At 39.4% G+C, this 24,448-nt stretch overlaps 1 protein-coding gene across 2 annotated transcripts in view; it reads right to left on the reverse strand.

The window, feature by feature from the left end:
* Positions 1 to 5,360: 5,360 nt before the first annotated feature.
* LMBRD2 (LMBR1 domain containing 2) overlaps positions 5,361 to 24,448 on the reverse strand; it is a 42,087-nt gene continuing 22,999 nt past the window's right edge. The window contains exons 13-18 of one of the 2 annotated variants that reach the window (XM_061357942.1): positions 24,045 to 24,142; positions 21,943 to 22,046; positions 21,021 to 21,067; positions 19,085 to 19,187; positions 14,520 to 14,649; positions 5,361 to 5,704 (exon numbers count right to left, since the gene is read on the reverse strand). In XM_061357942.1, coding sequence (XP_061213926.1) covers positions 5,602 to 5,704; positions 14,520 to 14,649; positions 19,085 to 19,187; positions 21,021 to 21,067; positions 21,943 to 22,046; positions 24,045 to 24,142 — 585 coding nt within the window. In that variant the 3' untranslated portion in view covers positions 5,361 to 5,601. Of the gene's footprint in view, positions 5,705 to 12,182; positions 12,372 to 14,519; positions 14,650 to 19,084; positions 19,188 to 21,020; positions 21,068 to 21,942; positions 22,047 to 24,044; positions 24,143 to 24,448 lie in introns of those variants that run through there. The other variant, XM_061357943.1, reaches the window with a different exon arrangement.

Consider the following 24,448-nt stretch of genomic DNA (forward strand, 5'->3'; position numbering starts at 1 on the left):
TAAACTTAATTTCCACTTCAAGCCCAAACCTAAGAGGGGCGGCATTCCAAGGAGGAGGCTCAATGTTGATAATCTTCAAATAGCTGCAGTGAGGGACAGCTTTCAGGCTAACCTTCAAACTAGGCTTGAAGACCAACTTATAGGTTCTTCTCCTGAATCGCTTTGGCAACATATCAAAAACAGCATCCTGCAGTCCTCCGTAGAATCCATTGGGTTCTCCTCAAAGAAAAACAAAGACTGGTTTGACGATAGCAACCAGGAGATCCAGGAATTGCTGACAAAAAAGAGATCTGCTCATCAAGCACACCTCGCTCAGCCACTCTGCCATGTAAGAAAAGCAGCCTTTCGTCTTGCATGTAGCAAACTCCAACAGAAACTTAGAGACATCCAGAACAAGTGGTGGGTCAACCTAGCAGAAAAGACTCAACTATGTGCAGATTTGGGTGACCACAGAGGATTCTATGAGGCTCTGAAGGCAGTGTATGGACCCACATTCCAGGTTCAAAGCCCCTTACTTGGTGCAGATGGCCAAACGCTTCTTACAGATAAAATCTCCATCCTGAATCGTTGGTCTGAACATTTTCAAACCCTCTTTAGTGCTAATCGTGTAGTCCAAGGTGAAGGAATCCAGCACATTCCACAACATCCGGTGAAAAACGAATTGGATTTAGCCCCTACCATGGGAGAGACTCTTAAGGCCATACAGCAGGTGAAAACTGGCAAGGCAGCTGGGGTTGACGGAGTCCCACCTGAAATATGGAAGCATGGAGGCCAAGCACTCCACGCTAAATTTCATGAGCTAGTTGTGTGCTGTTGGGAACAAGGCAAAATACCGTCAGACTTTCGTGACGCAATCATCGTCACTCTGTATAAGAAAAAAGGTGCCAAGTCAGACTGCTCAAACTACCGTGGTATAACTCTGCTCTCCATTGCTGGTAAAATTCTTGCAAGAATACTATTGAACGGACTAGTACCTGCCATCGCAGAAGAACTTCTACCTGAAAGTCAGTGTGGTTTCAGGGCTAATAGAAGTACCACAGACATGGTATTTGTTCTCAGACAATTGCAAGAAAAGTGTAGAGAACAGAATAAGGGGTTATACGTAACTTTCGTTGACCTCACCAAAGCCTTTGACACTGTGAGCAGGAAAGGCTTGTGGCTGATCTTAGAACGATTAGGTTGTCCCCCCAGGTTCCTGAAAATGATTATTCTGTTACATGAGGATCAGCAAGGCCAAGTCAGGTATGGTGATGCACTCTCTGAGCCTTTCCCAATAACCAATGGTGTGAAACAAGGTTGCGTTCTCGCACCGACCTTATTCACAATCTTCTTCAGCATGATGCTCCAAAGGGCTACAGCAGACCTCGACGAACAAGACGGCATTTATATTCGATATCGTACCGATGGTAGCCTATTCAATCTAAGGCGACTGAAGGCCCACACTAAGACCCTAAACCATCTTGTCCGCGAACTGCTCTTTGCTGATGATGCTGCCCTTGTCGCCCACACAGAAGCAGCTCTGCAGCGTTTAACATCTTGCTTTGCGGAGGCGGCTGAGGTTTTTGGGCTGGAAGTCAGCTTGAAGAAGACAGTAGTTCTCTACCAACCTGCACCCCAAGAAGATTATCGCCATCCCCATATTACCATCGGCGAGTCAGAGCTTAAGACAGTTCAGCAGTTCAGCTATCTGGGAAGCATCATTTCCTCGGATGCCACGATCGACAAAGAGATAGACAACAGAATAGCAAAGGCATATACAGCCTTTGGAAAACTCCATAAAAGAGTCTGGTGCAATAAACACCTGAAGAAAAGTACAAAGATCAGTGTCTACAGAGCCATTGTATTGTCTACTCTTTTATATGGGTCTGAATCATGGGTCATCTACCGTCATCACCTGCGACTCCTGGAACGCTTTCATCAGCGCTGCCTCCGTACAATTCTAAACATCCGATGGACTGACTATGTGTCTAATGTCACTGTCCTCGAACAGGCAGGGGTCACCAGCATCGAGGCCACATTGCTGAAACTGCAGCTGCGCTGGGCAGGGCACGTCTCTAGAATGAAGGATCACCGCCTCCCCAAGATCGTGTTTTACGGTGAACTTGCCACCGGTAGCCGCAAGAGAGGTGCCCCAAAGAAGAGATACAAGGACTCCCTGAAACAATGCCTTAGCCTTGGCCATATTGACTACCATCAGTGGTCCACCTTGGCCTCCAATCGGGAGACCTGGAGGCACACCATACATAATGCCGCTGACTCCTTTGAGAGTTCACGAAGAACTAGTCTCGAGGAGAAAAGACAACGCAGGAAGAATCGTGTCCCACCTGTTCCACCCAAGGAGACCTTCTGCTGTGCTTTTTGTAGCCGGATTTGCCTATCCCACATTGGCCTTCTTAGCCATCAGCGCGCCTGTAGTAAGCGTGGGTAAATGCCCTTCCCAAATCTTCGTTCGCGAAGTCAAGCCATGAACCCCAGAAGCAGGCAGAGCCCACACCTTCCCTGTCACCACCACTCAAACACTCTCCCACGCCTTGCCTCTCAACCCACTTCCTCTGTCCCACACCATCTCTCTGCCCTGGGTTCACTTTGCTCATTCCTTTCCACACGCTGTGTGACACACGCAAGCCACCACTTAAGGGAGGCGATACACTGTCACGCTGGCCACAAGTGCCAGCATCTTCTGATAGACTTGCTAGGGATTTGTGAAACCTGGGCTTTAAAGATGTTGCTGGCTCACTGAAACGTATCACAGTAGTATACTGCTTTTGTATTTTCTTCTTGATTCCCAGAGATTTAAAACCAGCAGCACCTTCCAAAAAGCATGATGTTTTTACAGGAGTACTAGTACTTGTGGCAGGAGACAGTCTCTGGGGAACAAGAGGAACAGAGAACAAACAAAATTCCCAGAAGCATCCGGCCTTTGTAAAGTTTACTTAGAATACATGACCTTTCCTAAGCTTTGGAAATTATTTTGTTTGACAGTGGATTGTTTAGCCCTAAGTGTTCACTTGGACTTCAGAGATGTAGCAGATTTCCACAGAGCACACCTAGGCACTGCCACAGCTGCACCTTTGCTTTGATGTTGACTGAGCGACTCAAAGCACATACCTTTAACCAGATAAGCTGTTTCTGTGGAAGGAACCCGAGACCTTTTCTTGTCTTTGTGCATAACCCACATTCCTAAACTACTCCAATACCTGACCTTATCTATAAGCTTAATCTCAGCTCAGATCATATTCCCCAAGGAGGGAAGAAAAAATAGTGTCTTCTGTCCAGGTTGGGCCCTGACTTTGGCCTTGGCTTCCTGAAAGAGCTCGCAAAACCAAAAAAAATCCTGAAGGCAATGGTGTGCAATGACTTAACACACAACAAGATGATGCAAAAGACTGGATGCTTATGAAGAGAAAGCATTAAGATCCTTATCACAGTGTACAGAGCAGAGACTAGGATGAACAAGCAATATACTGACAGGAACACCATGCCACTGTGCAGGCAGAGGTGAAGCAGAAGGGCAGAGCAAGATTAATTCACAACTCTGGTAATTCACAGTCTGTCAAATGCTATTTTAGAAGACTTAAAATTTACTGAGCAGGCAAGGTAGATTCATTAGCAACATGACAATTAAACAGAATGTATACTGCTCTCTGAGCAAATAAAAATCTGACAATGAGTAATGAAAAGTCAGTATTTAATAAGGGACAACTACCATCCTCTGAACTATATAGCCATATAGTAGCTACTTACCACAGTAAGTCTGGAGGAGTGTGGCTGGCTAGCTACACTGAGAGTGATTCACCTCAATACCAGTTAACTACACTGAGAGTGATTCACTTCAATATCCAAACCATCGCCGGAGTAAAAATAAAAACGTGCACAGATGATCATTCATAGAATCATAGATCTACAGAATGTTTTGGTTTGGAAGGGACCGTTAATGGTTATGCAATTCCAACCCCCCACCATGGCCAGGGACATCTTCCAATAGACTTGGTTGATCAGAGCCTTGCCCAACCTGGTTTCGAACACTTCCAAAGATGAGGCATCTACCACCTCTCTGGGGAACCTGCTCCAGTGTTTCAGCTCCTTCACTGTAAAAACTGCTTTCTTCATATATAGTCTAAATCTATCCTCTTTTAGTTTAAAACCACTTCCCTGTTCTGTTGCTGCAGGCCTTAGTAAAATGTCTAATCTTTCTTGTAGCCCCTGTTTAGGTACTGGAAGGCTGCTATAAGGTCTCCCCAGAGCCTTCTTTTCTCCAGGATGAACAAGCCCAGCTCTCTCAGCCTGTCCTTATAGGAACGGTGCTCCAGCCCTCTGATCGTCTTCATGTTCCAACTCTCCAATATCCTCACTCCAACAGCTCCATGTCCTTTGTATGCTGGGGACTCCAGTACTGCAGGTGAGATCTCATCAGAGCAAAGGGGCAGAATCGCCACCCTCGACCTGCTGGTCACGGTACTTTTGATGCAGCCCAGGTACAGTTGTCTTTCTGGGCTGCGAGCGCACACTGCCAGGTCATGTTAAGCTTCCCATCAACCAACACCTCCAAGCCCTTCTCTTCAGGGCCCTCTGTCCCTTCATACACATTCTGCTACTCCTATCTGTTCCCCCATCAACAGAGAAAATGCCATCCACTGGATTATGACCAATGGCTCAGTATGGTCCACTGAACATTCTGCTACTGATCTTTAGCATCTGCATGCATCATTCATTTAGTAATTATTCTGAACTCATGTATATTAGAAATGCCTAAGAAAAAGATGCAGAAAAAACACCCAGTATTCCAGCAGAACAGAGAGAGATGACAGTCCCAGAAGGGGACTTTACTAGCTGTGCGAAGATATTCCTACTGCAGTGGTGGCACAGACTAGTACTGAGTGTGCAAAATGCTACCCTGCAACTCACTTAAAAGAGCAGCTGTAGATCAACCATAGGAGAGAATAAATAATGAAATGCAGGAAACGCCTGGTAGTAGTTATAAGTATTTATTATGAGGTGTTAAAATATGAATTGTTTTTTGATTTACGATACCAGAAGATACTTCTTTACCACTCAATAAAAAATCCACTTTATGAAAAGGAAAAAAAAAACCTCAAACCCTAAAAACATACCCTGTCACTGTAGCTGAAAAGAGAAATATTTCAATTAAAAAAAATTTCCCTCTTCTTCCTTAAGGTTTGGTTGGTTGGTTTTTGGTTTTTTGTTTTTTTTTGGTTTTTTTACTAAGGCAGGTTAGACAAAACTGCTAAATATGCAAGCAGTGAAAGAAGTGAGTTAACTCCACCTTCACTGTGCCTGTCTCCTCACAGCTGCAGTGAAAAATCTCATCTCTGTGACCACCAGTGGCCAATAACATCTAGAAGGAATTATGACCTGTTTTGACTGTGTATGGAAAAGAGGGAGAGGTGTAGGAACCCTTACTTCCATCCCACCTTAGGCTTCATGAAAATACCAAGTGCCCAATCAGCCTCAGGAGCAAAGTCCTCACATGCTTCCTCCAGGCACTGCGGGAAGCTTACATCTCCAGCTAGCCTTTGCTGCAGTTCACTGTATCCCTGCATTTGCAGAAGCTCTTTGAGCTTCTGAAGCTGGGGCAAGCTATCAGTAAAGATACCAGCCTGAAAAGTAGGTCCAATTCTCTTCCCCAGACTCCAACAATGACATGTCCAGGTATGCAAGGTTCCTCTCTATTTCCCTTTTTAACCTGCTGTAAAGAAAATGCAAAAAGACAACTAAACCAAGGCTGGATTATCTTCTAAAGAAAACTTAACTACTACCTCGAAAAAAGAAATGGGTCAAGTTTCTCTTTAAGATCGCTATTAAAAACACTTCAGAGAAGTATGAATATCTAACATACACCAGGGAAAATGTATTGCAGAAATTATTTATTTCATGCCAATCCTTTGACTATATATTTTAACACACATTGCAAAAATGTATCCAGTACAACCATAATTTAGAAGACTACAGAGAAAAAAATTATAATTTGAATTTCAAAACAAGGTGTTATGCATACATACGTGTATCATAAGGCAAATGAAGATAGTCTATCCATAAGCTGCACTCCTACAGCCTATATTAACACACACACTGGAGAATGAGTATCTTCTACCACTAAACCTATATTTACAGAGGAACTCCCTTATCTTCCAGACACCCCTTCAGAAATATAAGCTATTTCTATTAAAAATACTTAAGTTTCTACAGTGGTAACTAAGCTGTCACTCTGAAACTTACAATTCACAGGAATATGTCAAATATAACATTATCCTTAAGAAATAACTGAAGTTCCGTATTATTGTTGCCTGTCAATTACAACTAAAACACACATACTCACACCAAAGCAAGCTGAGGAAGACATTCCAGTGCATTTTAATAGAACAAAGAATAAACCTGATTGGGCTTACCATATCACTGAAATGGAAGATGCCAAATATAATCAATATAGTCAATGACAGCATTTAATGTATTAGAAAGGGATCTAGTTCAAGGTGCTTTTTTGCTAGCAATGCTGAGTTTCTGTAAATGTAATCAAATGGTGTAGGAGTGTCTCAGCTTCAGATTAGACTACTTAATTTGAGGCACAGCTAGTATTACAGAACTGCCATAAAGCAGTACATACTCCTGCAGAGCCTATTAGGGAAGAGGAATGTAAAAGTTTCAGAAAGTTTACAAGATTCACAAATAAATTGCTCTGAAAGAAAATTTAATAATTTTCTGAACTTTAAAGAAAAATTGCTGGAGACAATATATACCCTAAGTAGTATTTTTGTTAATAATTAAGATGTACATATTTGTCTGTAATTATAGGTCTGATTTCTTTAAGAAGTCCCATAATAAGTTTTCTGTCATAGTTATCTCTATTTGTATTGTAAATGCCCCCCAGATTGCACGTAATTACAGCAATAATGAAAATTTGAAGAAAATACTGTATTTTTCCTGCAACATTTAAAGTATTTGAAGATGAATTTAATAAAATATAAACCATTATAATTACAGAAAATCAGAGTAATCACTTTTTAAATACTTCATATATACAAATTATTGTCATGGTTATGTTTTAAGATAGCAAGAATAAATACTGAAAAGATAGCAGATTTCTGCCACTTCATTAATACTGTTAATGACTATCTTACAAGTGTTTGATTGCAAAGGCAGATTATATACCATGCTTTTTCCAGTAGTGTAAGTTACAGCAGTATAAAGTTTGTTGTTTCTTAACATGCTATCATACCTAAATAATAAAACTTTTTTTTTTTTTTCCCAAAGTGTCACTATTAGCACAGACTAGAATTTGCATATCCTTCACTTTCCCTCACAAAAAGACTCACTTCACAGCTAAGGGATGCACCTTTCTTAAGAAGAGTGCACAGGACTCATTTCCCAGTACAGATATTTGTAGCTTTAAATGCCTGAAAGAACTACAAATCCAGTAGGAGCAGTAAATTTGACTAGAGATTTTTGCTATCTATACTTTTTGCGAAATCCAACACTGACCCAGTATTGAAGTATCTACTGTTTTCATTCTTACTTTTCAAAGTTCATTACAACTCACATGGATTCTTTTCACTGGTTTAAATCTTTGACATGAAAATATTCAAACACTTGCACTTAACTTCGGTGGGCTTTTTGGTGTTTTGTGTTGGTTTTGGTGCTCACAAATGAATTGTGATGAAATGTAAGTACACGCTAACTGCTCACTAATTAAAAAAGAGAAATAATAAATAGAGGATGTGACATTCCTTAGCTGCAAATAAATACAGCTATATACTGACATATATGCCAATATGTTTAGTTCCCTAAAGTACAGTTTGCAAGGCAGTTATATTTTAAATCACCTAATCTGGAACATCAAATACAATGCAAGAGCACTATTAGCCTACAATATATTGACTGCTTAAACATACGAAAGCTAGTTTTAAATTATTTTAGTTGTGGTGCTGTTAGGATTAGAGCTATAGTAGCAAAGAATTTGTCAAGAGTTGCCACAGTCTGGCTGGGAATCATCACAGAATCATAGAAGGGTTTGGGTTAGAAGGGACCTTTAAAGATTATCTAGTTCCAACCATAGGCAGGGACATTTTCAACAAGATCAGGTTGCTCAGAGCCCCATCAAGTTGCACATCGCCCCCAAGTTCTGCATTATTTGTACTACCAGTAACCAAGCTAGTTTAAAAGTAGCCCAAGCACACAGCAAATGATGTTTAGGAATATCCCTTATTTCCACAGTGTTCTTTTATAGTTGTACTCTCTATTTCTTTGTTGGAAGTCTTCCTAATTTTCTAAACACACTTCAGATTAATTTGCCTAAAAATTGCATATAATTAGGACAAGAGTAACTGTTGGTCAGCAACTATTAACTCCCTACTTAAACACCCAGTATATCCAGGGAGCACATTATATATATCAGAAATCTGTAAGCACAATCCAGAGAACTCTTGAGAGACTTTCAGAGCTCAAAGCAGCCGTTGGTAACTCCATTACTCCACTGCAACATCAAAAAAAGGTCACTGGATTCCCACCTCAATAAACTCAGGCTTTCTGTTAGCAACTGAAATCCCACTGCCATTAACTTGCACAGTCAACTCCCTAAATTACTGTATCCCAATGAAAACTGCACAGAGGGCTTACACCAAAGACTAGTTAGCTTTCATGTATAAAGCCCATATCAAGTTTCCACTGAAAATTCTGTTTGTAGCCATTCCACTGATTTCTGAGACCCAAACAAACCAAGCCCAAGAAAGCCTGATCCAATTCTCTGAAGTCAGCAGGGGCTAGGTAAGGATACTTCACAAGAACTCAGAATAACAAACATTCCTTCCATAATTTTTCAATTAGCACTGAATTAGATCCCTTTGTAGTGACATTTTAAAAAGTTAAACCAAGAACCTGAATCTTATTTCATCCAAAGATTTTTTTTTTTTTTTTACAAATAAACATTTTGGCAATTAAATGAGACACAAGTTTTAAAAATAGAAATATCAAGTCTAAGAACATTCATGTGGATGAAAGTCCATGAATATATACAATCCCCTTCATATAAGGCTGAATTCAGAATAGATCTAAATTAAATTATATAGCTGCTAACACAAAATTGCTGAAGAACAATCTGAATAAAAAGTCTCATTTTCTTAACTACAAGTCCCTGATACCACCATAAGGTTTTAATCAAGCTTTTACAGTATGAAAAATACCAAAACTAAGAAAGTGTCCTCTTACAGGTAATTTGGAAATTGTATGCCCTTGAATACATGTGGACATGACTGTCCTTCAGTGTATTCACCTAAAAAAGGAATTGACAATTACTTCATGTCTGCTAATTTATTAATATAAGTATTTCTATACAAATATTTTTTTTCTCCTTCATAATAACAATTAAGTGTTTTAAAACAGGCAGAACAATATATTACACATACCACTACTGTTAGAACACATGATCTACTAAATCACAAGAGGTAGTTAGATCCCCATTAACAATTACTTCAGAAACAAAGACTACTTTTAAAAATCAGTAGAACACCTCATTCATAAAAAATTTCTTTTCACAAGAACTCATTCCTAACTATTTTAAGGGATGTCTGTTTTTTAAGCATGATAAAGAACTTACAATAAAAACATGTTCTCTTTCAGTTTTCAACATAACTTTGCAATAAGAATGTAAGAAAATCCCCAAGTGGTAAAGACAAACTGCAATAATGCAACATTTTAAATAAAGCAAATTTCCAAAGATATAATGAATTTGACCACATCTTTTACCTTATGATTACAGTTGAGAATTCTTTCAACTAGCTACACTTTAAAAATATATCTACACCAATGAAATTCATGTGAAGTTTTTTTACACTGTTAGTAATTGGCATTTTTGAATGGCATTCAAATGAATAAGCATTGTTCTTTTTGCAACAAGTTACTGCAAAATACAGGCACCTTAAAAACAGATACGTAATGCAACCAGGGTATTTGGGACATTAAAAGTGTTTACCATTATCTGGTCATGCTACGTATTTCCCTTCTTTTAAAGGAATACGCTACAATTTGAAGCCGTGCCCAAGTTGTGTGCAAATTATAAAGTTTCAGCATTTAAATCAATTTTCACATTATATTTCTTTTACAGTTACAAAAATGCTATTGTGCCAAGATTTTCAACCATTACAACTGCAAAAATCTTGAATCAGATTTATATCTTTGACAATGTATTCCTCCTATTGCACATAGCTCATATGACAGTGAAACTATGGTCAGTTGATTTCAAATATTTACACATGCTAAAATTATTTATCTGCATATAATGTTGGAAAAGAAAAAATACAGCCTTCCTTGACAAATACAGCTTGCTTCAAAAATTATGTCACCAAATTTCAGAGAATCAGAAAATACCAGGTTGGAAGGGACTGCAAGGATCGTCTGGTCCCACCTTTCCTGGCAAAAGTCTAGACAAGGTCCCAGCATCCTGTCTGGCTAAATCTTAAAGGTGTCCCATGCCAGGGAATCCACCACTTCCCTGGGGAGGTTACTGTAATGACTGTTCTGTGAAATTTTTTTCTCCCGAAGAGTAACCTGTGCCCACTAGCCTTCATCTTTTCCATGTGACTCCATGTAGAAAGGGAATCTCCATCTTCTTTGCAGCCACCCATTAAATAATGGAACATATAGTTTATGACTTTGTGAAGACAGCCTGCCATTCAATCTTTCCGCTTAAACATGGTCTGATACATGACCTGGGGGTGCTGACTGATGGCCGGCTGAACATGAGCCAGTTTGTGCCCAAGCAGCCAAGAAGGCCAACATCATCCTGGTCTGTATCAGCAATAGTGTGGCCAGCAGGACCAGGGCAGTGATCATATCCCTGAACTCAGCACTAAGGAGTCTGTACCTCAAGTGTGTTGTTCTGGGCTCCTCACTACAAGAGAGACATTGAGGTGCTGGAGCGGGTCTAGAGAAGGGCAATGGGGCTGGTGAAGGGTTAGGAGCACAAGCTTGATGAGAAACAACTGAGGGAACTGCAGGGGTTTAATCTGGAGAAGGCTCAGGGGGGATCTTATGCCTCTCTACAGCTACCTGAAAGGAGGTTGTAGTGAGGTGGGGGTCAGTCTCTTCTCCCAAGTAACAAGTGGTAGGACAAGAGGAAATGGTCTCCTCAATATAAAAAGCACATGGAACTGTTGGAACAAGTCCAGAGGAGGGCCACGAGGATGATCAGGGGACTGGAGCACCTCCCACATGAAGATAGGCTGAAAAAGTTGGGGCTGTTCAGCCTGGAGAAGAGCAGGCTGCGTGGAGACCTCATAGCAGCCTTCCAGTATCTGAAGGGGGCCTATAGGGATGCTGGGGAGGGACTCTTCATTAGGGACTGTAGTGATAGGACAAGGGGTAATGGGTTCAAACTTAAACAGGGGAAGTTTAGAGTGGATATAAGGAGGAAACTCTTTCCTGTTAGGGTGGTGAGGCACTGGAATAGGTTCCCCAGGGAGTTTGTGAATGCTCCATCCCTGGCAGTGTTCAAGGCCAGGTTGGACGAGGCCTTGGGTGATATGGTTTAGTGAGAGGTGTCCCTGCCCATGGCAGGGGGGGTTGGAACTTGATGATCTTAAGGTCCTTTCCAACCCTAACTATTCTATGATTCTATGATATTAGGAAAAAATTCTTCACAGTGTGGGTAATCAGCCATTGGAACAGGCTGCCCAGGAAAGCTGAAGTGTTCAAAAACCACGCAGATGAGGCCCTCAGTGACACAGTATAGTGGCAGTCTTGGTCCTGGGTAATGGTTGGACTTGATGATCTTAAAAGGTCTTTTCCAACCTAGTTGATTCTATGATTCTACTATTCAAAGACCACTGAAACCAAAAGAAGCCTTAATTTCATTCAGTAGATTTTGGACTAGGCATTAAGTTATAACAGAAAAAATATAGGAAGTGTTTATTATAGTAATTGACAAAACTGCAGTTTGGATGCATTAAAATGCTCTCACAGCATCTATTGAGATACAAAAAGATTCCTTCCAAAAAATCATTTTCCTAAAACTTAAAATGTTAAAGCAAATTAAGCCCCAGATATATTTATGAAGTTTACACTCAATTAATATTTTTCTCCTTTTGGTCATGACACAAATGCCCACACTGATGGACAACAATATCTACAATAGAAGCAGCATATTCTTGTCATATACAGGTGCATTTCCAAAATAGTTGTTCCTTCATATTCATATTTTAAAGAAATCTTCTCTGGTTCAGTGATATATCATAAATACAGTATTTTCCAAGCGATGAGCAGGGAATAGATTTCCACTGAATTTTCTTTAGCTTTGAGGAGTTTAGACATCATCAAATATTTTGCTCCGAGACATCGACAGGTATCTTCCACCAGGCTGGTACCTGCAGAATCGATTTTAAATATGAAAAATGTATCAAGTGAAATAGAAAAATAAAGACCCAAGAAATCATGTAACTCTCACTGAACTCTGACTCCTTCACTCTCAATGAATTACATGACCTAAAGCTCTACTGAATTACTGTTTCCATGAGGATTTCATAGGCAGTCATTAAATTAGATCTCATGTGACCAAAAAAAGCAGTGATATGAACACTGGGAGTCTTGAAAGAACTTTGTTTACTCATACAAAGAAAAGAAGTTGAATGTTTTTGTTGAATAGAACTTTTTCCTAAAAAAATAAACCAAATCAAACCAACAAACCCCCAAACCAAACAAAACAAAAAAACTAAAACCCAACAAAACCTACAACCCCCCCAGAAACACACTCCCCCCCCCCCCCCAATCACCAAACAAAAACCCCAAACCAAACAACAGCATCCAAAAGTAGTTTGGATGATTAACGGTATATCTCAGTGGGTATTCCTATGAGAAACAGAGTTTCAAAGATAATGAGAACAAATAGCTCCACTCTTAGTGGGAAAAAAGCCTCACAAACTGTTGGTCAAATCTATTTTAAAAGCACACACAAGTCTCAGTGAAAGCACAATGTAATTCCTCTCTGCAGTACTTCCCAAAACCTGAATAAACTTCATGCCAGAACCTAGTGTTCCTAATGCTCTTACTGTCCTAGAACACTTGTAACTACCACAGGAGTTCCAGTTTGAAAAAAAAAATAATAAAAAAAAAAATCAATGTTACTATAATGAGCTATTTTTAAGTGAAATGAAATGTCATACACAATTATTCTTGATTCATTACTTCTATGAAATCAATGCAGGTTACTAAAAAAGAACTCAACTAAGCTCTGTGGCTCCAGATTTTCTTAAGAAAAAAGAAGTTCAGAATGTTCCACTCTGCAAAATCTGTATAGATGCCAGAAGACTTCAGATACTGTACCTGAAAAGTATTTGCTCCGAAAGAATTATATATGTATATTCCTGTTTTTGTAGACTATTACCCGTTTCACACCGTACAGAAATCAACAACTGACAAAAATGTTAGGCTAGATCTTCTCTGAATTTTGTCCTTAAAAAGAACCAGCTTTTGAAATGTGGTAACACTGGACTAGACAAGTTAGTTGTTGATGTAAACTAACATTGCTGACATGATCTGAAAAACTGGCATTGTCATTCAATAGCATGATTTTGGCATTTATTTTTTGACATTATAAATATGAGTCAGCTGCAACCATTCATGATTATTTTAATTGAACTGGGCATGCTAGTTTTAGCTAAAACATAATGTAAACTATAACTTTTATATAGGAATTTAAAATTATTTACCATTAAATGATTCTACATCATAACTACCTGGATAAAAAAGCACCCATAAAATGTATTATTTGTTTCTTAAATATGAGCAGAGCTTAGCAGTCATTAAAAATACTCTATGGTGTGACTAAGGAAATTTGCTGTTGCGGCCACCACCACCGATCACAGAATTCTCTATTACAGACAGAGCTACACTGTTCAGCTGGGAACTTTCTGTTCAGTAATTTCAGATTTAATTTTTTAGGCCAGTCATTCCAAGATCTGATCCCCAGTGTGTTACTGAAATTACTGGTCTTGTAATATTCAGTTTTCTTTCTTGCAGCCCTTGAGGCCTTGGGTGATACGGTTTAGAGCGAGGTGTCCCTGACCATGGCAGGGGGATTTGAACTTGAAGATCTTAAGGTCCTTTCCAACCGTAACTATTCTATGATTCTATGATATTGTGATGGTTTTTATACATGGAAATCAAATGAACTTTCTAAAGTCTTTTAGGAAATTACAGAAAACCTATATCATGCAGGTCATTTGCCAGGTTTCTGTTTTTATATGCAGTATATGCATATATGCAGTTTTTTTCAGATTATGCCAACATATAAAATTATATTTAACTCAAATTCTACTGAGATATTTGTAAAAAAAAATGAAAAAGCTTCAGGTTTCAACTGGTTTTGAAACAATTACTGTATCATGGGGGAGAAGGAAGAAAGGAAAAGAGATAGGTAAAGTGCTAATTTTTGTTTACAAAAACTACTAGGAAAACATCTGATACAGGTGTCATAAGTCAGAATACACTGTAAATAAAGACAGAAGATTCCTCACCTTCCAGAGTCCGATTCAAGAGGGTCATCATTAATTGAGTCTGCATTAAAATCCAAAGGTTCTGCATCCTGAAGAAGTTCTATTCTATCTCTTTCAGTCCTACCATTTGATCGGGTATACTTTGATAGAGCTGAATAGGTAAAAGGAGGGAAAGACATTCATTTGCTTTATGAACACCTTGGAGAATGTGAAATCATCAGACTTTAAATACCAGAATAACAAATTGCTATTAAGTAATCCAAAGTTTAGCTATAATGATTTAGAGTAAATTAGATATTAAACTAACCAACTACATGCTCAAATTCATTGTATTCATTTTCGTATGTCCATGGAAACTACAATTATCATTTTGCCCCTCAAGTAAGATGAGATATACTTTGCAAAGAATGGGCTGATGCCAACCTCCCGAAGTTTAACCATGCCAAGTGCAAGGTCCTACAACTGAGTCGGAGCAATCCCAGGCACACCTACAGGTTGGGCAGAGAAGAGATTCAGAGCAGCCCTGCAGAGAAGGACTTGGGAGTGTTGGTTGACGAGAAAATGAACATGAGCTGGCAGTGTGCGCTCGCAGCCCAGAAAACCAACTGTATCTTGTGCTGCATCAAAAGGAGCGTGACCAGAAGGTCAAAGGAGATGATCCTGCCCCTTCTACTCTGCTCTCGTGAGACCTCACTTACAGTATTGTGTCCAGTTCTGGTGTCCTCAGCATAAAAATGAGATGGAACTGTTGGAACAAGTCCAGAGGAGGCCACGAGGATGATCAGGGGACTGGAGCACCTCCCATATGAAGATAGGCTGAGAAAGTTGGAGCTGTTCAGCCTGGAGAAGAGAAGGCTGCGTGGAGACCTCATACCAGCCCTCCAGTATCTGAAGGGGGCCTATCGGGATGCTGGGGAGGGACTCTTCATTAGGGACTGCAGTGATAGGACAAGGGGTAACAGGTTAAAACTTAAACAGAGGAAGTTTAGATTGGATATAAGAAGGAAACTCTTTCCTGTTAGGGTGGTGAGGCACTGGAATGGGTTGCCCAGGAAGTTGTGAATGTTCCATCCCTGGCAGTGTGCAAGGGCAGGTTCGACAAGAGCCTTGGGTGACATGGTTTAGTGTGAGGTGTCCCTGCCCATGGCAGGGGAGTTGAAACTAGATGATCTTGAGGTCCCTCCCAACCCTAGATCAGAACTCCAGGCTGTGATGGCAGATGCCCCATATCTCTCTGCTGAGTGTTATGAATGTCTGTGAGAGCCTCGCTTCCTTGACAGCTTAAGGAGAAATGCACATCAAACTCCCCGGGGCTTACCTTGTGGATGCCAAAGGTACCTACATGTTTCCACTGTTTAGCAATGGAATACATGAACTTTGTTTAAGAGAGTCACTTTCCCAGGCACTTAAAATTTAAGGGCTTATGAAGGTAGACTACCCGCTACACAGATTTAATTGCACCAAGGCTAAAAAGCATCATCATCAGAAAGCTGTGGCTGATGGCCTAGCCTGGAATTACGATCCTGGAAGTCTGACTCCTACACCAGGCATACAGAGAGAAACTAGTAAAGGAGAGTTGTGGTTTAAGCCCAGCCAGCAACTCAGAACCATGCAGCCACTCGCTCACTCCATCCCTTCTTTCTTCCCCCACTCCTGGAGGGATGGGGAGGAGAATGGAAAGAATGTTAACTCCCATAGCTTGAGATAAGAACAGTCCAGTAACTAAGGTGTAACACAAACCACTGCTGCTACCACCAATAATAATAAGAGAAATCACAAGAGAAGAGAATACAACTGCTCACCACCCATCGACCAACACCCAGCCCAACCTGAGCAGTGATCTAACCCTTCTGGGTAACTGCCCCCAGTTTTTATACCGGGCATGACTTGCTGTGGTATGGAATACCCCTTTGGCTAGTCTGGGTCAGGTGTCCTCTCTCTGCTTCCTCCTGGCTTCCCGTGCCCCTCCTCACTGTCAGAGCATTAGACTGAGAAAGTCCTTACTTAGCAACAACTAAAAACATTGGTGTTACCAACGTTGTTTCCAGGCTGAAAGTCAAAAACACAGCACTGCACCAGCTACCAAGGAGGAGAAAAATGACTGCTACTGCTGAACCCAGGATAAGGAGGAATGTGTTCAGACTCTTAATTCCTTCTGTTCTTCTTGTGCATTTGTGTCTGTGCTCTGCAGGAACTCGACTTGTTTGCCAGCAGTGCTGCTATCAGATGCAAAGGGTTAGGGCCACCCCATGCCTCTTTTTCTCTTCAGGCTTTGGTCATGAGTCCCAGCAAATCCCCTTAAAGCCCTGCTCACAATGTTGGCAAACCCACTTGCAGAGACAGTCTTGCTGGACTTTGCCAACCACATCCCCTCTTGCCCTGCAGTCATCAGCCAGCAAAGAGGATGCCCCAGAATCTGAACAGCTGCTTGCAGCACTACATATGACCTGCAGAATATGACATCTCAGTGCTTGTTATTGTGAGATGTGAGATGCATTAATGGGTTCAAAGAGGGGCTAGCAAAACTCAGGGAGAATAACTATACGTGCAACTTCCAGCTCAGGAAGCTAGGAAATGGCTGCTTGCTGGAGGGCAGAGCAGGAAGAACTGTACAGACAAACCCAGTGGGGGCTCCTGGCCGCTGTGGCTATTAAAAGACTGGACCAGCAGGCATTTGAGATGACCCAAACAGGGTTTTTTTACTTCGAATGTTCTTACAATGCTGTAATTCTATGGGAGGGACAGCTTTAGTGTAGTTAAGTTGCCTGTCTGGAACCTTTAGGCATTCTGCCATCCCTTCAGCTCCTCTCCAAGGAGAGCACACATAAGGCCTGTGTAGCTCTGTGCAGACACCTGGGTGCCCTTGGTGGCTAAAATGGTGCTAAGTAAATAAATAGCTAATAAGGATTTGGGGGTGTTGGTTTATGTGAAAATGAACATGAGCTAGCTGTGTGCACTCATAGCCCAGAAAACCAACTGTATCTTGCGCTGCATCAAAAGCAGCATGACACGTAGGTCAAAAGAGGTGATCCTGCCCCTCTACTCTGCTCTTGTGAGACCACACATGGGAGTATTACATACAGTTCTGGTGTCCTCAACATAAAAAGGACATGAAGCTGTTGGAACAAGTCCAGAGGAAGGCCAGGAGGATGATCAGGGGACTGGAGCACCTCACCTGAAGACAGGCTGAGAAAGTTGGGACTGTTCAGCCTGGAGAAGAGAAGGCTGCGTGGAGACCTCATAGCAGCCTTCCAGTATCTGAAGGAGGCATATAGGGATGCTGGGGATGGACTCTTCATTAGGGACTGTAGTGGTGGGACAAGGGGTAATGGGTTAAAACTTAAACAGGGGAAGTTTAGACTGGATATAAAGAGGAAACTCTTTCCTGTTAGGGTGGTGAGGCACTGGAATGGGTTGCCCATGCAAGATGTGAATGCTCCATCCCTGGCAGTGCTCAAGGCCAGGTTGGACAGAGCCTTGGGTGACATGGTTTAGTGTGAGGTGTCCCTGCCCATGGCAGGGGGGTTGGAACTTGATGATCTTAAGGTCTTTTCCAACCTTAGCTGTTCTATGATTCTGTAAGAATGAAAAAAAATTATGAAGTTATATGCAAACTTTTTAAAAAATTTTAAATTAGATGGATGAACAATCAACCATTCATCTTCCCAACCTCCCACTTTAATTAAGATGGCTCAAGGGTTGGGTGGTTTTTTTTTGGTTTTGTTTGTTTTTGAAAAGGCAACCTTATGAACTAATGAAATACAGTGGTTTTGCAGTTCACTCTGCCATTTCATTAGGCCAGTACCTACAGCTTTTTCAGTATTGAAATGCTACATATTCCTTTAGTTACATTAAAGTATAGAATATACTAATAATTTAATATAATCTCACAGTTAGGCTACCTCTGAAAATATGAGTTTGCAACTCTGTAAAGAGGAGGCGAAATCTACCAGAGTTGTCTCAGAAGCATGTTCAGAGCTTGCTTTCTCCACCACCTTTTCCCTTGTTTTTTTTTTTACTTTCATTTCTTATTTGCCATTAGCTTACAAAAGCACATAAAATACATATAAAAACATTAAGACTGTGACAAATAAACTTTTTGGAAGTATGAAGCATCCACAAAAAAGTTTTGTGCTAACAGACATTAAACGAGTATGTATACACTCATGTGATATGTTATTGATTTTACATTCATTGGCCATCCATCTGATAATTTAATTATTCCCATCTGAAGAGTTAATTCGCAACTACAAGAGGTAAATTTAATATTTAAAATTGCAAACTTCAAGATATACCCTAAATATAACCTCTTTGTTGAGAACTGCTACTCTCATTGCAGCCATTATATGTCCCATAAGAAGACCAAAGTGTTGAAACTAGCCAGAATCTCCAACGTCAACTAGAGGGAGCACAGAAGATGGGAAGCAACACAGTACTCTTTTCAGGTGACTTCAATGGGCAAGATGGCCACATCAACTAAGACAAAAAGGAATGTATTTGAAGCTGCTCACACAGCCAGTGTGGTGCAGGCAAGACATTAGAATAATAAACCAAATCAAACTCCCCACAAACTCCATAAAGCTTACGTCTATTGGCATTGGCCTCTGAGAAACTGGATTCTTTTTGGTCTGTGTGGACAACTCTGTTTCTAGTGGAATCATCTCTATTTCCATATCGCTCTTTCCACTCCTGGAAAAAAAGATAAAATAAGGAAATGTAAGTGGTGAGGAAAAAGCAACACAACAAAAGCCTATGGAGGGTCAAGATATATTCCAGATCTGCAATGTAGAGCTAATTGGTCAATTACATCAGACTATGAAACCAACACTTTAAAAGTGTTCCTGTTCAGTATCTTTATACAGGGAGAATTTTGGTATGTATTTTAAAGTCGATATATCCCTTCACTAAAACAGTTACTGTAATAGTTCTTTAGAAAAAAGGCTTGCAGAAAACAAGCTACATATTAAATCTGCATTCAAAGTTCACTACACTGCTCCAAATTATGGTGGGAAGGCTGCTTTTTTTAAGTTCTACTTCCATCTAGTGGTAGAATAGAAAAATAAACAGAAGCAGCACAAAAATATTTGAACAAGCTGTGTTTTTACTTAGCTTATCCTGTTGTGTTTCCATTCCATCATGTTTTAGTATGAAAACATTTTAGTATCAAGTGTAATGAAATATTAAAGAATTAGACATCTCATACTTTTATTAGGAAACAACTTCATATCTCAACAGAAACTTTTCCTCCAAAGCAACTTTTCCAGAAAATTGCTCCAATAACTTTCTGTTTCATATCTAGATTCCAGATTATGGGCTGGTAAGAACTCTATAGTCAAAGTTTTTTGTGCTAATTTATGCCATGCTAGTTCTAAACTGCAGAAGGATCAAACATTTAATCATGATCCAGTAAAAGATAATACTCTCAAAAGCCCAAAGAATTTCAAGAATTAAAGCACTACAGTATTTAATGTAAACTCAAAAACCAGGTAACATCTGAAACCGAGTTTGCTGTTGAACCAAAATTGTTTCTTAATGTCAGATCATTTCAGTGTATACTAAATGCATCATGCCTTTGCTACTATTTTCTTTAACAGTAAGTTCAAGTACTAAAATTATGAGATGGGAATTAGATCAGAAGAAAGGCCTGTCTGTCCTGGTTATACTGGCTGTCATCCAGAATTAAAGTATTCCTGAGCTTGAAAAGCCAAGAGGTTTTAGTCCAATATTATCCTACCTTTCTGCAGATAACATTTTTTCCCTTCCTTTAGTCCGTTCATTTTTTACATGAATCTTTTGATTTATCTCTTCATGACTTTCTATACTAAATTCCAAATGTTATAAACAAATGGAAAACTAAAGCCATAGTTAACTGACGCTCCTTAAAATGAAGCTGAATTATTTTTATCCATATTGACTGCCTTCACAGATTTTTCAACTCAGTATGCACTGAAAGTCTGATTTGCATCAAATATTCTGTTTGTTACTCAGTGATAAAAGTATTAATTTTGTCTTAAATGTAATTTCCTCCTCTGAAAACAAGCAAACAAACAAAAATCTGTGTCAATTACTTTTCCAAAGGACATACAAAGCAACAGGTACGTTTGGGAGGAGTATACAGTCCCTATTTCGGTGAACACGATGACAGTGCAACTGCAGTTATTTCAAGCAGAGCAGTATCAACATGAGACTGATAATAAGCCATTTCAGATTATTCTGCATCCTAGCAATCAGGATTGTTTTTAATGCTTATTATACCTATTGGCATATACTGCTCTCACAGCCCAGTAAGTAACAAGTGTCCAAGTCGTGTGACCAGAGTCTCTCTCTTATCCTTTAAAAGTAAAATGTAAATTATTCCCCCCCCATTCCTAGCCAAGACTACTCTCCAAGATTCAACTGATTCCATCAATTACTGGCGACTTACATTTTGTGACATAGAACATGCTGAATTAAACAGCAATGGCAAATCCTATCAGATATTGCAGTATATTAATATTGTAATTAGCTAAAACAAACACATACCCTTCTTCTGTTTTCACCTTCTTCTTGTCTTTGACGTTTTCTTTTCTCTATATAAGAAAAAAAAAGAACCAGCTGAGCTCCATACAAGAAAAATCATTACCGATATTTTTTAACAAACAGTGAAAACCCAAAGTTAACTTGCCAAGATTCTTACTTATATAGAAATAAATAGCACATACCATTAAATGAAAACAAAAGACAAAGCTGCTTGTCTATAATTATGGAGTTTCCTGTTAGAATTAATTAATCATGATGGTATCTTAGGTCAAGGCATGACGTGTGGATACTAGCTAACAAAAAAAAAAAAAGTAGTTGGAAAAAATATGATGTTAAGAACGAACTTGAGCATTATCAAATCAAAATCTTGCTGAAGTTCTGTGAGGCCCAAAGTATGACCCAAATAGTTTGTGTCTACTATTCACCTGTAAATGTAACATCCCAGCATCATAGTAACCTCTTGTTTAAGGGAAGGAGAGACATGCATCTCTCTCAAAAAGAAAAAACAAAACCAAACCAAACCCAAATCCACAAAGAAACTCACTCTAAGAAAATCTAGGTTTTTTTTTTATAACTGTGAAAGAAGTATAAAATTATTCCATGATATAAAACTGTATCCAAATATTTTAATTTCTAAACATAGCTTTTAACAACTTTCACAAAACACTTTCAATAAGAATTACATTAAAAAATAAAAAGCTTTCAAAACCAGCAGATAATTCTAGCTCTACAGAACAACATGTTTTCTATGATAAAAGACAGCTGAAACAGCAAAAAATTGTAAAGGAGACCACAGAGTTTGTGCAGCTCAATTAACATACCACACAAAGCAAGATTAAAATGAGTTTGTGCAACATTTCAAGTAAGTTTCATGCAACAACATAGCATACTTCATAGGAATACTAGGATAGACGACCCAACTTACCTCTTCTGATCAGCTCTTTCCCTTCATCAATCAAATCAGAGGTCATTTCGTTATCCCCCATGAACTGCTGAAATCCCAAAAGATTCAAACAACGAGTTCCTAAACTGGTAAAGCAGGAGAAGCAATTTTGTTTGTTAACTTACAATGAAGAGATATTACAATGCAAAATGTAAAACAAATTGCTCAGAAATTTATGGACAATTTGAGAATAAAGCAATATAGAAGAAAAGACACATTATTATATTGAGAAATCAGAAAATTCACAACAGTGACATGTTCATATATCCAACTGAAAGTGATGGAATACTCTTATTCAGACTGAGGAATAACACTGTCTATAGTCTTGAGAGTAGTGATTTAAGATAAGACAATTGCTTGAAATGTTCTCAGATATAACAAAATTTATACCCATGATATCTCATTGACTCTTCTTTGCCAGAAGACAATTACTACAAAAATTCCGCCTATTAAGATATCTGTGGTTTTGAAACAATAGTAACAGGAAAGCCACCTTTATTTCAGGCTTCACTCAGCAGAAACATGTGGCATATTCTTACGCTGCAGGGATGCTGGCTGAATACACATTAGGCAGCAGTCAGATAAAAAGCCTGCTCCATTTTTTTTAACCTTGTCCTTGAATTTGACAGCATTAAACCACTTTCACCTTTTCAACTTTACACTTGAGAACACAACTGCTGGTTTTGTTGTTGCTTTTCTCCAAACTGGTGTATCAGTATCATGTTCAAAGTTGGCTTCATTGTATATTTATGCTTAAAAGCTTTTTTTTCCTATACTACCTGAACTTTAAGACTGCTGCATTAAACAGCTTTCCTTGATAGATTTTACTTAGTGTTTTGCATGCATCTGAATTATTAGAGGGCAGTAAAGTCCTCGCAAAGCAAGCTCCTCTCCTTGGTTTCTTCTCTTCCTTTTCACTATGGCATTCAAGACCCAGGGTCACAGACAACAAGTCACACAAATTTTCTTCTTGTTGGCTACACTGGTTTTTGGGGGGCTTTTTTGCTTGTTGGGTTTTTTTTTTTTCCCTCCACCACCATTTTTGTAACCTAACCTAAAAGTAAGCATGCAAAAATAAGGACAGGATCCTTGTTGTCTTATTACATATGGATGCAAGTAGGGTTTTATGGACAGATCAAGGTGTTTCGCTACAATCTACATGAGTCACGCAAAATTGAGGAAGTGAACATAAACACAGCTGGGCAAACCTAAAGTATCTCAACCATTACAGAGCTCAAAAGCAAACATTTTGAAAATTTTTTTTTTTGTTTGAAAAAGCAAACATACAACATAATACATATAACAGTATTTTCTGTAACTACCCTTACAGCTGCCAAGAAATTGTGCCTTTGGGAAACAAGATCAAATGATTTAAACCACTGTATTTTCAAACTGAAGTCTGGTATGAATCAGAAAACCGTTGTACCAATTAGAAAGTTTATTAACTACAGTTTCAGCTAATGCTACTTAATATATTAGAAAACCTTGCTGAAAACACAGTTTGCTCATGGTAATTTTAATCATAGAATCATAGAATAGTTAGGGCTGGAAAGGACCTGAAGATCTAGTTCCAACCCCCTGCCATGGGCAGGGACACCTCACACTAAACCATCTCACCCAAGGCTTCAAGGCTTCATCCAACCTGGCCTTGACCACTGCCAGGGATGGAGCATTCACAGCTTCTATGGGCAACCCATTCCAGTGCCTCACCACCCTAACAGGAAATAACTTCCTCCTTATATCCAATCCCCCTTACCCCTTGTCCTGTCACTACAGTCCCTAATGAATCTCAAAAGCAGAATCTAAATGTCTGCAGGCTCCAAAGTCTGAACAGATCTGACCTCAAAATCTAAGAATGAAGTTTAATGGGGAAAAAGCCCCCACAACTCAGTTACGAGTTAATATAATAAATGTTCTTGAAATGTGTACATTTCACATATATAAATAGCTAGGTATTGGCTTAGGTTTTGCATTTTCGTTATTTCATAACTGCTGGAAAAGGAGAAGAGAATATCTCACTGATCACTGAAACTAGTATTATTAATGTAAAGAAACACAGAGGATCTGTCTTGCACATCACTTACCTGAAGTATGTGGCAATACAGAGAATGACAACAAGCATTGGGTAATATATATAAAATCCATCTGCAATGAAGGACAGCACCCTCATGGATCCCATTATCTGGAAAAAAAAATTCCAAAAACAAGCTCTAATCAAGTTTTTTCTACATATATCCATAAAGACTGTCCCATCTTCCTGTTTTCAGTCCACAACACACAAACACAGAATCCTTTACACTTACTGAAAATCAGTCAATATCATTATCACAGATCTGCTTCAGACACTTGACCCAGAATAAGCAGATATAAAGGCTGCCTCTAGCAGTGTATCCACTTCCGAGGTTTCCAAGATGCTTGATCTTGTCTCACCTAATCCAGAACCAGTTCAAATCTGGTGAATCTTTCTTCATCTGCTGTGAAAGGTATC

The sequence above is a fragment of the Neopsephotus bourkii genome, unplaced genomic scaffold, assembly GCF_033783945.1.
Source record: "Neopsephotus bourkii isolate Nb327-2 ecotype Australia unplaced genomic scaffold, CSIRO-AGI_Nbou_v1 NB_933, whole genome shotgun sequence".
Taxonomy (NCBI): domain Eukaryota; kingdom Metazoa; phylum Chordata; class Aves; order Psittaciformes; family Psittacidae; genus Neopsephotus; species Neopsephotus bourkii.